The sequence below is a fragment of the Coregonus clupeaformis genome, unplaced genomic scaffold (assembly GCF_020615455.1).
Source record: "Coregonus clupeaformis isolate EN_2021a unplaced genomic scaffold, ASM2061545v1 scaf0041, whole genome shotgun sequence".
NCBI classification, from domain to species: Eukaryota; Metazoa; Chordata; class Actinopteri; order Salmoniformes; family Salmonidae; genus Coregonus; species Coregonus clupeaformis.
Window position 1 is genome coordinate 852,557 of NW_025533496.1, and position 15,523 is coordinate 868,079.

The 15,523-nt window shown below is 43.4% G+C and overlaps 1 protein-coding gene across 1 annotated transcript in view; it reads right to left on the reverse strand.

Moving 5' to 3' along the window:
* Positions 1-1,739: 1,739 nt before the first annotated feature.
* LOC121552437 (lysophospholipid acyltransferase 2-like) overlaps positions 1,740-15,523 on the reverse strand; it is a 69,661-nt gene continuing 55,877 nt past the window's right edge. The window contains exons 5-13 of the mRNA XM_041865370.2: positions 15,360-15,415; positions 10,470-10,524; positions 8,187-8,373; positions 7,568-7,760; positions 6,404-6,507; positions 6,216-6,280; positions 5,164-5,296; positions 4,004-4,155; positions 1,740-3,417 (exon numbers count right to left, since the gene is read on the reverse strand). Of these exons, the coding sequence (XP_041721304.1) occupies positions 3,261-3,417; positions 4,004-4,155; positions 5,164-5,296; positions 6,216-6,280; positions 6,404-6,507; positions 7,568-7,760; positions 8,187-8,373; positions 10,470-10,524; positions 15,360-15,415 (1,102 nt within the window). The 3' untranslated portion in view covers positions 1,740-3,260. The remainder of the gene's footprint in view (positions 3,418-4,003; positions 4,156-5,163; positions 5,297-6,215; positions 6,281-6,403; positions 6,508-7,567; positions 7,761-8,186; positions 8,374-10,469; positions 10,525-15,359; positions 15,416-15,523) is intronic.

A 15,523-nucleotide genomic window follows, 5' to 3' on the forward strand; every position in this document is an offset into this window, starting at 1 on the left:
CCTGTGTAATCTAGTCCACCAGTTGGCTCTCTCTCGCTGTCAACCCTACAGTATATGGTAGCAATTGAGCCTGGGGACAAACAACGTAATAGGAACAATTAAACCACAGTTATTCACCTTTTACATATCACACTTACTATGTCAAGTTCCAAAAAGATCCATCTTTTAATCACATAATATACAAAAACAAACTATCCACATCATCCACATGAACAATTAGCAGGATTGGCTGCTCGGGACTATGATGAGCGTTCCATTCTCTTTTCTCCAGAGCCTCAAGCAAAGGTTTCTTACAATGACCATATTTACCTAACTCACAATCGACTCAAGAAGAAGTAGGTTTAGTTTTCACTGCCCCTCGTAATGAAAATAGAATCAGAACTGTCTGAAGAAGCAGAGTGTAAATACTGTAGTTTTGTCCGTTTCATCTCCAACTCAACATGATCCTAGGTTGATTTTCCTACCTTTCCACCACCTTTTCACCTTTGTCGAACATACCACGTCCATTAGAATCACATAAATAACAAGTACATTAAATGACAAAATGTACCTCTACACAATGAAATACTAGACCATCTCCTCTCACTCACAATTCATGAATAAGGGGTTAGTAGCTACTCTCACAGCATGGAATCACCTGCTAAATGAGTTTAGGTAACTGATTTAAATCATCATTGATACGTTCCCTAATAATCCCTCAGTGATTTCGTTCTCTAACCAACCATTATTTTTCAGATTGTGATTGTGTCAAACCGTTATATAATAACAACACACAATGACATTCAACAGAATAAAACAGAAGTGACATTGAAGTGAGCCAATAACATCACCCAGTAAAAGCAAACAGTCTGGAGTAAGTCCTTGGGTGTCACCCAAATGGCACCCTATTCTCTATATAGTGCACTACTTTGACCAGGGCTCTGGTCAAAAGAAGTGTACTACTTACTGCATGTAAGGAAAGGGGTGTAATTTGGGACATAAACCCTGTTGAGACCATGAATCATCATATTGTTGGGTGTCCAATCAAAAACGCATCTTTTGACCAATGGTTAAAATACACTGAAAAAAATATAAATGCAACATGGAAAGTGTTGGTCCCATGTTTCATGAGCTGAAATAAAATATCCCAGAAATGTTCCATACACACAATAAGCTTATTTCACAAATTTCTTTGCATCCCTGTTAGTCACCATTTCTTCTTTGCCAAGATAATCCATCCACCTGACAGGTGTGGCATATCAAGAAGCTTATTAAAAAGCATGATCGTTACACAGGTGCACCTTGTGCTGGGGACAATAAAAGGCCACTCTAAAATGTGCAGTTTTGTCACACAACACAATGCTACAGATGTCTCAAGTTTTGAGGGAGCGTGCAATTGGCATGCTGACTGCAGGAATGTCCACCAGAGCTGTTGCCGGAGAATGAAATGTTAATTTGTCTACCATAAGCTGCCTTTAACATTGTTTCAGAGAATTTGGCAGTACGTCCAACCGGCCTTACAACCGCAGACCACGTGTAACCACAGGTGAGGAGTATTTCTGTCTGTAATAAAGCCCTTTTGTGGAGAAAAACTCATTCTGATTGGATGGGCTTGGCTCCCCTGTGGGTGGGGCTGGCTCCCAAGTGGGTAGGCCTATGCCCTCCCCTGCAGTCATGTGAAATCCATAGATTAGGGACTAATTTAATTATTTCAATAGACTGATTTCCTTATATGAACAGTAACTCAGAAAAGTCGTTGAAATTGTTGCATGTTGCGTTTATAGTTCTGTTCAGTATAATATGAAATGTGTAAATACTCCTCTAAGAAAACCAATGCTCCAAACCTCATGCCTCTATCATAATCCATTCAAAAGTTATTGTAGGATGGCCAAAATTAGGGTGACTAAATCAATGGAGGCCAGAGAAATGTTTTTATCAAAATACAGAAAAATAGCATTGCGTCAGGCATGCTGGATGCTGTGTGAGAATTAAGGCTAACTGACAGGATAATCGTTGAACTCATCATCTTTCTTCTCGAATCCGGATGACAAAAAACAATATAGAAATAAGATAGATATCAATTTTGAGAGATGACATATTATATTTGAGTATACACCTTTCATATTAATGCAAAATTCCTGTCCTTTTTCGAAGATTTCTTACAAAAACAAGCATATCTCTGTGAAATGTCAACGGAGCACTGAGCGTATACCAAGCTTTTTATTTTCAAAGCCTTTTACATTTAATTCAGCTTGTGTCATGCAAATTTGGCTTTTTACTACCCGTGGAAACAACTTTGAAGACGAGGACCACAAAATGTAAAATCCTCAAAAGTTGTTATGCGAAATCTGCACCGCTATGTCAACAGAGTTCGGTGCTTATTATCGGATGTATTAGGTTACGAAATCTGCCTTTTTGGATATAATGTTAATGATATGTAAGCGAAAGTCCCCACTGAACAATTCAGAACATGAATAATCATATTTGTCTTGGTAAAATGTATTTTATAACATAAGGAAGTGAAATTTTCTCACCAAAGTGTGTTTCTTTTACCCACTTCTGGTCAGAGTGGTTGGACACCCCACATATTTTGTGAAAATACCTCTTGAGGACACTGCTATCTTGTTTTCCTTCTCTTTTAATTCTTGTCTCCTAATTTCCTGTATCTTTGTTTTTTACCAGGACTAAAACACTCCAGGTAATTTGTCACCGTTAACTGAGACCACTCCACTCTCTCCCACCTGATCCTAAAACCTGTTCACCTTGAGTGAGAAACACAGCACACACAATAATATCCAAAGTGAGGAGAATACACAAAAGCTAAAAAAAAAAACTGAGTGGAGAAAGAGACAAAGGTTATAAGGCAAGTTTGCATACTCCCATAATACAGTAACAGTACAATACTGGCATTTCATCATCGATTCGGACCCCTCCATCCCACAGCGCCCCAGCCACTAGTCATCATAATACAGTAGGGGCTGCATTTCCAAATCAAATTTTATTGGCACCCTATTCCCTTTCTAGTGCACTACTTCATAGGGCCCTGGTCAAAAGTAGTGCACTAAATAGGTAAATCCCAAAGCTTTCAGACCATCCATCCCTTCTCCATGGTGTGGCTGCTGCTCAGTCTCACGTGAACTAATGAGAATCGTCATCCCATTCCAAAACACAGCTTGGACAGAGTCTCTCTCTATCTCTCTCTAATAATGTGTTGGACAGTCCCTGCAGTCCTCGGTGCTAGTCTCTGTGTGTGTGCACCGATGCTGGTCTCTGGTTCTGCTTCATGTGGCTTTGGTCTTCTGGTTGCAGTTGCCATCTGTGGAGGTGGAGTCCAGGTGGGAGAGGACGGGAGCCTCCTTCAGGCGCAGGTGTCGGGGTTTGACTGGCAGGGCTACAGCCAGGAGGACACAGCAGACGTGGACACTGAAGTACCAGGACCTGGGGACGGATGAGAGAGAGGATGATTTAGGGATCAATTTCAGAATCAGAAAACCTTATTGCCAAGCAACAAATGTTGCTAGGAACTTCTCTTGGTGTTGTACACATTTTTCATCAACAATCAGGCACATAACAAGTTCATTCAACTTCTTAGAAAAGGAACAAAAAGCCACTGTATAAGTATAATTATTGTCAACATCAAATGTGTTTAATACCCTCGATTATTCTCAAAGATCATAAATTAAATCTCTCTAGAGCTTGCTAGCTCGATTCATATTCTGAATATGAATGTCTGTTTGAGGGACTAACGGTCCTCTACAGTTCAGCAATACATTCTCCTGTTGGTCAGAGGTTCAGACAAAAACACAATTCTTCTTGCACTTCCATCCAAGGTAACAAACTATGAATACTTTTTTTGACTTGAGTGAGGTAATGTACTGTTCTCTGCATGTGTCCTAAATGGCACCCTATTCCCTATATAGTGCACAACTTTTGACCAGATCCATATGGGCCCTGGTCAAAAGTAGCACACCATAAAGGGAATAGGGTGCCATTTGGGACGGAGACATAGTTTCTGGTCACTCACCTGTAGAACTTCATAGAGGGCCCGACAGACAGCAGCACAAAAGGCACCACAGTGTAACAAATGGCAATCTGGGTGCCCGCCCACGTGATCACATCATATACTAGCTTGTGTGAAGGAGAGCCTAGGAAGTATGGTCTCACGTTGTGTCTCATCTGGAGAGAATAAAGAACCAAAGCAATGAATTCAGAGCAAAAGAAGAAGTGAAACAGTGAAAATCTAAATTTACAACAAACGGCCCTTCTAAATCTAAAATATGTTGCACTGCCCTTAACTCTCTCCCCCTTCCTCGTTTACAGTTACCATATCTAAGGTCCCAAATGGCACCCTATTCCCTATATAGTGCATGGGTCCTGGTCAAAAGTAGTGCACTAGGGAATAGAGTGCCATTTGGGATGCAGTTTAAGAGTCAAGTAATACGTTTCCAATTGGACTTTCTCTCTCAGCAGCTCATACACCAGCGGTTGTCTGCCTCAGTGAGTTTCAAAGTGTCTCAGGTGACGCTCCATTAGCCGGAGTCCTGCCCGGTCTCCTCTCCATCTGTGTGTCTGGCCTGTTATCTGTGCAGTCCAGTGGACCCAGGCTGCGTCCCAAATGGCACCCTATTCCCTATATAGTGCACTACTTTTGACCAGAGCCCATAAGGTACCCCCATAGGCCTCTGGTCAAAAGTATTACACTATATAGGGAATAGGGTAACATTTGGGACTCAACTCCAGACTCTAATAAATATGCTTTATTCAGGCTAGGCCTTCATAGCACAGTGAGTCTCTATGGCAGCCTAACTATGACTGATCCTCTAACACTAATGGTACATCAGGATGACCATGGCCCAGACGCTTTGTTCAATCTGTGATGGGAACGACGGGGCCATCAGGATATCTATTGTTATAGCAATAGCAGAAATCGTTGACAATCAGAAAATATGTTATTTGTTTTTAGTGGGTACAGTGCATGACATTTTATCTGTGCCTATGAAAAGTTTAGGGCTTAGTGTGTCTAGACAGAGATGGAGAATTGTGGGGAGAGGTCGGTGTCAGAGTGTCTGCGTGTGTTTTAGAAGAGAGAGAAACGGAGAGATAGACCTCTCTCTCTCTCCGTGTCTCTCTGTTTCTCCCTTTCTTTGTCTGTGTGTGTTTTGGAGAGAGAGAGACAGTACTTACGGCACGTGCACCCAGTGTGACCACGATGCCAGTGAGGAAGGTGAGGTAGTATCCAGGGTAGGCTCCATGCCACATGGCCGACAGGATGAAGGTAGCCGCCGTGGGGTTGTAGGGACAGCGCTCGTAACACACCCTGCACACACACAACCAGCCAGTCAAACACAACAGCACAGCAAGACCTCACAATAACCTCTCACAACAAGACAATTTATTCCACTGATAAATCCACTCCAATTGCCTTGTGTGCAGACTACAGAGGCTATATACACTGAGTGTACAAAACATGACAGACTGACCAGGTGAATCCAGGTGAAGCTATGATCCCTTATTGATGTCACTTGTTAAATCCACTTCAATCAGTGTAGATGAAGGGGAGGAGACAGGTTAAAGAAGGATTTTTAAGCCTCGAGACAATTGAGACATGGATTATGTATGTGTACCATTCAGAGAGTGAATGGGCAAGACAAAATATTTAAGTGCCTTTGAACAGGGTATGGTAGTAGGTGCCAGGCGCACCGGTTTGTGTCAAGAACTGCAACGCTGCTGGGTTTTTCACACTCAACAGTTTCCTGTGTGTATCAAGAATGGTCCACCACCCAAAGGACTTCCAGCTAACTTGACACAACTTTGGGAAGCATTGGAGTCAACATGGGCCAGTATCCCTGTAGAACACTTTCAACACATTGAAGAGTCCATGCCCCGACGAATTGAGGCTGCTCTGAGGGCAAAAGGGGAGGGTGTAACTCAATATTAGGAAGGTATTCCTAATGTTTGGTATACTCAGTATAATGTTAAAGCAGACTGTTAGTGCTAACTGACTCCACTAGGTGGCATACTTTTACAGACAGACAAGACAAGTCCCCAGAGCCTTGGTTCTAGGCGTATCCACAAATGATTTAGGGCACACCCAAGCATGAAGCCTATACTGTAATTACGATGTATTTAAATAGTATGTACAATGTGGCTGCAAGCTAATGTTGATAATTACATAAATAAATTAAGACCAAGTCTCTTTGTCTTTACCAATTACAGGCTATGCCTGGTTTCTGTACCTTTTGAGCCAATGTGCCGTCTGTATATTCCAATTGTCAAGGAACATCTTGAAGCTGGTGGCAAACTGGAACCAAGGAGAGGAGGACAACATCAGTATACATAAAGTAACTGTAGATTGTAATAGAAAGAGTTGTGAGAAACATACTGAGACATGAGTGAAGACACTACTAATGTTATAACATTTCACCTCAATATCCATTATCCTCAGATTTGAGATGAGATCCCAACGTGGTGAGCCGTCACTGTTGTATCCATTGAATCCAAATCCTGCTGCATTGTTGATGGCATCAGCTGTTCATAATTAAAACACATGCTTTTAGAAACACCATCTCCAGGCCGGGATTCAGTCAAAGGCGAATTGTCAACAAGCGCATTGCACTTCACATTTAAAGGTAATTTACGTTCGAGCAGACATCTGCATGGTTTACCATGAATGTATTCTCCGCAAACGTCAGGGAAATTGCCTTTATATGGCGTGTTCTCAGTATTATCGTGCGCAGCTCTGACGCCCCTTTGAATGAGTCCCGGTCTTATTCATGTCCCATCACTGTACTGTACATCCACAAAGTACACCATTTATTAGTGATGATAATATCATCAATAACATTAATTAATGTTATTAACATCACACATCATACTAATAACAGTGTATTATCACAGTGAAGGACAATACAGGAGCTATACATCATGTTTATGACTTCAGGCCGTGCAGCCGTGCTCTCTGTGTGTGTGTGTGTGTGTGTGTGTGTGTGTGTGTGTGTGTGTGTGCAGAGAAGCGCTAATTGAGTCCCACCTCTACCTGTCACCATACTCTCTATGATGCACACCTTGCTGCAAACAAACAAACACACACAACTTTCTGCCTGCAAACACCTGTATGATTAATTTAACACTGCTCTAGGTTACCTCCAGGTTTAACAGATACAACTGGCTCATTAAAAGTCAGGGACAAGAAGCTTCTGATCAAAGTCGGACGGATCTCACCCCCTTACAAAGCTCATCTGTTCTCAGTCTGTGAGGGGTTACTTGTCAACATGGAATAATGGAGGATATTGCAGCTAAGAATTGGTTTCAGGGTCAATCAATGAATACAGGCCTAAAGAGATTTACTATGGAAAACTGACAAAGGCTACATCCAGATTCTCCTTCCTTCTTCCAAAACTATTCTCCTCTCTTCTCCCTTCTCCCTTAATCCCCCGTCATGGATTTGAAAGTGTTGGATTGGTTTAAGCTTTGGCTGAAGGGAGTTTCAACCATTGTTAATGACCATGAGTATGCAAGTGCACCCTTAAAAAAAATAAAAAGGGTTGAGAATCAGACAGCGAGCCAACAGAAAAGAAAGAAGACCCACCCAGCGTCCAGACGAAGTAGTACTTGGGCCGGGTGGTCAGCATGGACAGGTAGAGGTAGACCACCTGGGCATAGAAGGGCGTGTTGGCGATGAAGTCGTCGTCGATGTTCCGTTCCACAGGGAACACTTTACAGACCGAGAGGAAAACCATGAGGGAGAGGAAACAGGTGGCCAGTTTACGGACGACTTCAATCTATAGAAGAGAGGGGGGGGGGGGACGGGGGGGACGACATCAGCCAATTAAAACACTCTGTCCCAAATGGAACCTTATCCACTATATAGTTCACTACTTTTGACCAGAGCCCATGGTCAAAAGTAGTGCACTATGAAGAGAATACAGTGCCATTTAGGAAGCAACCTCAGCGAAGACTCACATCTGCTATGCATAATTGAGAGCTTCACGAGGAAGACAAAAGACAGCCATGTTGCTGTTCCTTTAGTGAACGATGAATAGTGATTAGGGAATACTGTGCATTTACTACACATCACACAGCAATGCTTTCCTGTCTTAGAAAGTTCCAGACAAGCATTGAGAGTAACGTGGCATGAAAATGGCAGAAAACGCTGCCGATTTGGTAACTTTCCAAAATTCATAGTGGCATTTGAGACCAATGCTTACGTTTGGGGAGGGGTCAGTCTGTTTGTGCCTGCCGTTGGTCTTCCCATTGGTCTGGTGGTCTTTATTGCGATGGCAGGGCGTGCCCTCGATGAAGGCGATGTAATCGTTGTAGGAGGAGGTGGGGCCGGCCAGTATGCCCATGAAGTTACAGTTATAGCTGAAGTACTCCAGCAGACTGGGCATTCTCCTGCAGGGGAGGTGGAGGAGGCACACAGACCACCACAACACAGTCAACACAGTGACAGTAAGGGCTGTGACACTAAGAATCTGACTCACACAGACCACCACAACACAGCCAACACAGTGACAGTAAGGGCTGTGACACTAAGAATCTGACTCACACAGACCACCACAACACAGCCAACACAGTGACAGTAAGGGCTGTGACACTAAGAATCTGACTCACACAGACCACCACAACACAGTCAACACAGTGACAGTAAGGGCTGTGACACTAAGAATCTGACTCACACACACCATCACAACACAGTCAACACAGTGACAGTAAGGGCTGTGACACTAAGAATCTGACTCACACAGACCATCACAACACAGTCAACACAGTGACAGTAAGGGCTGTGACACTAAGAATCTGACTCACACAGACCATCACAACACAGTCAACACAGTGACAGTAAGGGCTGTGACACTAAGAATCTGACTCACACAGACCACCACAACACAGTCAACACAGTGACAGTAAGGGCTGTGACACTAAGAATCTGACTCACACAGACCACCACAACACAGTCAACACAGTGACAGTAAGGGCTGTGACACTAAGAATCTGACTCACACAGACCACCACAACACAGTCAACACAGTGACAGTAAGGGCTGTGACACTAAGAATCTGACTCACACACACCACCACAACACAGTCAACACAGTGACAGTAAGGGCTGTGACACTAAGAATCTGACTCACTACAGTCATTACAGTGACAGTACAGACTGTGATACAGGCATAGTTAGAATCCCCAAAGCATATCTCCCCTCTCTCCAAAGAAACAATGATATACATACACTGAACAGAAATATAAACGCAACATGTAAAGTGTTTCATGAGCTGAAATAAAAGATCCCAGTTCCATTTGCACAAAAAACATATTTCTCTCAAATGTTGTGCACAAATGTGTTTATGTCCCTGTTAGTGAGCATTTCTCCTTTGCCAAGATAATCCATCCACCTGGCAGGTGTGGCATATCAAGAAGCTGATAAAACAGCATGATCATTACACAGGTGCACCTTTTGCTGGAGACAATAAACTGCCACTAAAATGTGCAGTTTTGTCAGACAACATAATGCCACAGATGTCTCAAGTTTTTAGGGAGCGTACAATTGGCATGCTGACTGCAGGAATGTCCACCAGAGCTGTTGCCAGAGAACTGAATGTTAATTTCTCTGCCATAAGCCACCTCCAACGTCGTTTTAGAGAATTTGGCAGTACGTCCAACCGGCCTCACAACCGCAGACCACGTGTATGGCGTTGTGTGGGCCAGCGGTTTTCTGATGTCAACATTGTGAGCAGAGTGCCCCATGGTGGCGGTGGGGTTATGATATGCGTAGGCATAAACTACAGAAAAGTTCCTGAGGCCCATTGTCGTGCCATTCATCCGCCGCCATCACCTCGTGTTTCAGCATGATAATGCACAGCCCCATGTCGCAAGGATCTATACATAATTCCTGGAAGCTGAAAATGTCCCTGCATATTCACCAGACATGTCACCCATTGAGCATGTTTGGGATGCTCTGGATTGATGTGTACGACAGCGTGTTCCAGTTCCCGCCAATATCCAGCATCTTCACACAGCCATTGAAGAGGAGTGAGACAACATTCCACAACCAACTGCCTGATCAACTCTATGCGAAGTCGATGTGTCGCGCTGCATGAGGCAAATGGTGGTCACACCAGATACTGACTGGTTTTCTGATCCACGCCCCTACCTTTTTTTTTAAGGTATCTGTGACCAACAGATGCATATCTGTATTCCCAGTCATGTGAACTCCATAGATTAGGGACTAATGCATTTATTTCAATTGACTGATTTCCTTATATGAACTGTAACTCTTTGAAATTGTTGCATTTTGCGTTTATATTTTTGTTCAGTATAATACAGCAACTAAAGACATTTGAAAATAACCTTTTAAAAAGTCTGCATGAAGTGCCTAGGGGTTGATTTGTAATTCAGCAACTACATAGCCAATTAGACCATCCTCACAGGCTCATACAGGAAGCTGCCATTTTCTGCTCTAAAGAACAAAAACATACCTGTAAAACATACCTTATAGCCAGGACCTTCTGATTTGGCGTCAACTGCTCCTCTTTCCGGCACATTCCTGTTGGGAGGGAGGTAGAGAAGAACAGATATGTAATGCTTGCTTTTGATCAGGGTGGTTTGTGTTCAAGTTCATTCAAAGATACTGACTTTGCAATGGAATGGAATGAAAACAACATTTCATAACAGTATACAGTACATGGTTGACAAGGGTGAGGCCACCATTTCCTGCCCATAGGCTTAGTCCCAGAGAGAGGCAGTGGTCTGAGAACTCAGTCCTGTCCTGTCCTCTCCTGTGACTGTCCTGTGTGGTTAATGATATCCATTAGAGCCTTGTGGTCTCTCTCTCTCACTCTCTGCAGGTCCCCGCTGATCTATGGGCTAATTAAAGGACGCTAAATTGACTTCCAGAAAGTGCGTGGCCCTGTTGTCTCACCGAACCCGACTCCACGCTGCAGCACTTTGTCTTGTCCCACGACGCACACCGTGGACGAGGCGACCGGAGTGAAACGGGACGAATAATTCTGTGTTGTTTATGTCGGCCATTACGCTGATAACAAGATTTTAATCAGCTCACATTACAGCCTAATGCCTGCTGGGGATTGGAGGAGAGGAGAGGTGCCAACACCAACACTGGGCGGCACCGTCACCCAAAACCATCTCCATTAACAGGCTCAATAACTAACAACACAGTAGGGCCAAACGCCGCCTCCCTAGACAATGTGAACTGGGTCAGGATGGTTATGTTGGACCTGAGCACAGACTGTTGGGTTTTGTTTGACACAAGGACAGACTACAAGACTGCGTGACTGACTGCTAAAAAAGGGCAGAAAGAACACATTCCAGAATGTTTACACATTCACTCCCCTCTTCTTATCGTAAACAAACTAGGACAAGTTCATTCCCAAACACATGATGTAATTTCATCCACCTTTAGTTTGGATCTCAAACAGACCTTTCTGTGTTGTTAGATCGGACAGGTACCAAGGGAAGTAGCAAACACAGGCCAATCACAATGTCCCATACTGGGGACATAGTAAACATTGACCAATCAGGATGTCCCATACTGGGGACACAGTAAACACTTGTCAATCAGGATGTCCCATACTGGGAACACAGTAAACACTGGCCAATCAGGATGTCCCATAGCCTGGTCCTAGATCTGTTTGTGCTGTCTGCCAACTCTTGCCAGTTGGCAAGACAGCACAAACCGATCTGGGACCAGGCTAGATGTCCCTAGCATCTGCCACAGGCCTTCACCTAGGTGAATGAAGCCTGGGTGCACAGTCTACGTTGTCCCATACACACATTACATACATACAGGTAACTGCCAAAATAATGAAAACCCTTGAGTAAATGAGGGATACAAAGTATATTGAAAGCAGGTGCTTCCACATAGGTGTGGTTCCTGAGTTAATTAAGCAATTAACTTCCCACCATGCTTAGCGTCATGTATAAAAATGCTGAGCAGGCCATTCTTTTGGCTATTCTTTTTTCTACCATGGCTATGCCCCCATAGGATGACAATACCCCCATCCACAGGGCACAATTGGTCACTGAATGGTTTGATGAGCATGAAAACGATGTAAACCATGTGCCATGGCCGTCTCAGTCATCAGATCTCACTCAACCCAATTGAACACTTATGGGAGATTCGGGAGCCATTAACAAAACACTAAATGATGGAATTTCTCATGGAAGAATGTCATCTCATCCCTTCGATAGAGTTCCAGACACTTGTAGAATCTATGCCAAGGTACATTGTTCTGGCTCGTGGTGTCCCAACACCCTATTAAGACACTTTATGTTGGTGTTTCCTTTATTTTGGCAGTTACCTGTAGATAGGAGAATGTAGTACAGGGTTCAAGGCTAATAGGTGTAATGGAATGTAATGTAGGAGGAGGACGGGGAAGGAGGCGGGAGGGAGAGAGAGGTACCACAGGGGATCCAACAGGATGAAGAAATGCAGCTTGGAGTGTCATGTGACACGGTTAGAGCAGTGTTCCCAACTCCAGTCCTCCAGTACCCCCAACAGTATGCATCTTTGTTTTAGCCCCTGCGTGTTTTTTTTTACTGCGTGTGTGTGTGCGTGTGTGTGTGAAGCTATTACTTTTGAGAAACTATTGAATCTTATTCTCTCAAACATATACTTTCTATTCTGCTTTCTTGTTCTCTTTTACTTTCGGTTCGAGAGGCAGTTATCAGAGTACAATAGAAACAGTGTGCTCATAAACAATGCAACTTTATGATCCGACTCCTCCACATTTCTAGGGAGAAACGGATTAAGTATGTGAGATATTCAAGCCATGTGGGCATTGTGATGTGAGGAATTTGAGGAATATCCCATGTTACTAAAGTTTCCTCTCTTTTCATATGTCTGACTTCAGAGGAAAAGACATGTGACTAATACAGAAATACACAGAACAAAAATATAAAGGTAAAATGTAAAGTGTTGGTCCGACGTGTCAAGAGCTTAAATAAAAGATCCCAGAAATGTTCCATGCAAACAAAAAGCTTATTTCTCTCAGATTTAGTGCACAAATTTCTTTACATCCCTGTTAGTGACCATTTCTCCTTTGTCAAGATAATCCATCCACCTGACAGGTGTGGCATTTCAAGAAGCTGATTAAACAGCATGATCATTACACAGGTGCACCTTGTGCTGGGGACAATAAAAGGACACTCTAAAATGTGCAGTTTTGTCACACAACACAATGCCACAGATGTCTCATATTTTGGCATGCTGACTGCAGGAATGTATAATAATAATAATAATAATATGCCATTTAGCAGACGCATGTACACCAGACCTGTTGCCAGAGAATTGAATGTTAATTTCTCTACCATAAGCCGCCTCCAACGTCTTTTTTTGAGAATTTGGCAGTACGTCCAAACGGCCTCACAACCACAGACCAAGTGTATGGCGACATGTGAGCGAGCGGTTTGCTGATGTCAATGTTGTGAACAGAGTGCCCCATGGTGATGGTGGGGTTATGGTTTGGGCAGGCATAAACTACGGACAGCGAACACAATTACATTTTATCCACAGGAGGTCGGTGGCACCTTAATTGGGGAGAACGGGCTTGTGGTAATATATGTAAATTGCCATTCCATTCGATCCGTTCCATACATTATTATGAGCCGTCCTCCACTCAGCAGCCTCCACTGATTTTATCGATGGCAATTTGAATGCACAGAGATACCGATACGAGATCCTGAGGCCCATTGTCGTGCCATTCATCCGCCGCAATCACCTCATGTTTCAGCATGATAATGCACAGCCCCATGTCGCAAGGATCTGTACACAATTCCTGGAAGCTGAAAATGTCCCAGTTCTTCAATGGCCTGCGTACTCACCAGACATGTCACCCAATAAGCATGTTTTGGATATTCTGGATTGACATGTACGATAGCGTATTCCAATTCCCGCCAATACAGTGGCTTTCGAAAGTATTCACCCCACTTGGCATTTTTCCTATTTTGTTGCCTTACAACCTGGAATTAAAATAGATTTTTGGGGGGTTTGTATAATTTGATTTACACAACATGCCTACCACTTTGAAGATGCAAATTTTTTTAGTGTGTGAAACAAACAAGAAATAAGACAAAAAAAAACAGAAAACTTGAGCGTGCATAACTATTCAACCCTCCCCCCACCTTTTGCAGCAATTACAGCTGCAAGTCTCTTGGGGTATGTCTCTATAAGCTTGGCACATCTAGCCACTGGGATTTCTTCAAGGCAAAACTGCTCCAGCTCCATCAAATTGGATGGGTTCCGCTGGTGTACAGCAATCTTTAAGTCATACCACAGATTCTCAATTGGATTGAGGTCTGGGCTTTGACTAGGCCATTCCAAGACATTTAAATGTTTCCCCTTAAACCATTCGAGTGTTGCTTTAGCATTATGCTTAGGGTCATTGTCCTGCTGGAAGGTGAACCTCCGTCCCAGTCTCAAATCTCTGGAAGACTGAAACAGGTTTCCCTCAAGAATTTCCCTGTATTTAGCGCCATCCATCGTTCTTTCTATTCTGACCAGTTTCCCAGTCCATGCCGATGAAAAACATCCCCACAGCATGATGCTGCCACCACCATGCTTCACTGTGGGGATGGTGTTCTCGGGGTGATGAGAGGTGTTCGGTTTACATAGCGTTTTCCTTGATGGCCAAAAAGCTCAATTTTAGTCTCATCTGACCAGAGCACCTTCTTCCATATGTTTGGGGAGTCTCCCACATGCCTTTTGGCGAACACCAAACGTGTTTCTTTAAGCAATGGCTTTTTTCTGGCCACTCTTCCGTAAAGCCCAACTCTGTGGAGTATACGGCTTAAAGTGGTCCTATGGACAGATACTCCAATCTCCGCTGTGGTCTCTTTGTTGCCTCTCTGATTAATGCCCTCCTTGCCTGGTCAGTGAGTTTTGGTGGACGGCCCTCTCTTGGCAGGTTTGTTGTGGTGCCATATTCTTTCCATTTTTTAATAATGGATTTAATTGTGCTCCGTGGGATGTTCAAAGTTTCTGATTTTTTTTTATAACCCAACCCTGATCTGTACTTCTCCACAACTTTGTCCCTGACCTGTTTGGAGAGCTCCTTGGTCTTCATGTTGCTGCTTCGCACAGCCATTGAAGAGGAGTGGGACAACATTCCACAAGCCACAATCAACAGGCTGATCATCTCTATGAAGGAGATGTGTCGCACTGCATGAGGTAAATAGTGGTCACACCAGATACTGACTGGTTTTCTGATCCACGCCCCTACCTTTAAAAAAAAAAAAGGTTTCTATGACCAACAGATGCATATCTGTATTCCCAGTCATGTGAATACATTTTTGCATGTTGCGTTTATATTTTAGTTCAGTATATATTCTCCATGTCTGTTTTGAAGAAAATAAGCTCCTTACCATCGTGGATTTCAAACGCCAAACTGGTAATCTTCTGTGTTATCACCATCATAGGCCTGAGAGAGATGGAGAGAGAGAGAGAAAGATATGGAGAGAGAGAGAGAAAGATAGGGAGAGAGAGGGAGGGAGAGAGAGATGGAGAGTGAGAGAGAGAGAGAGAGAAA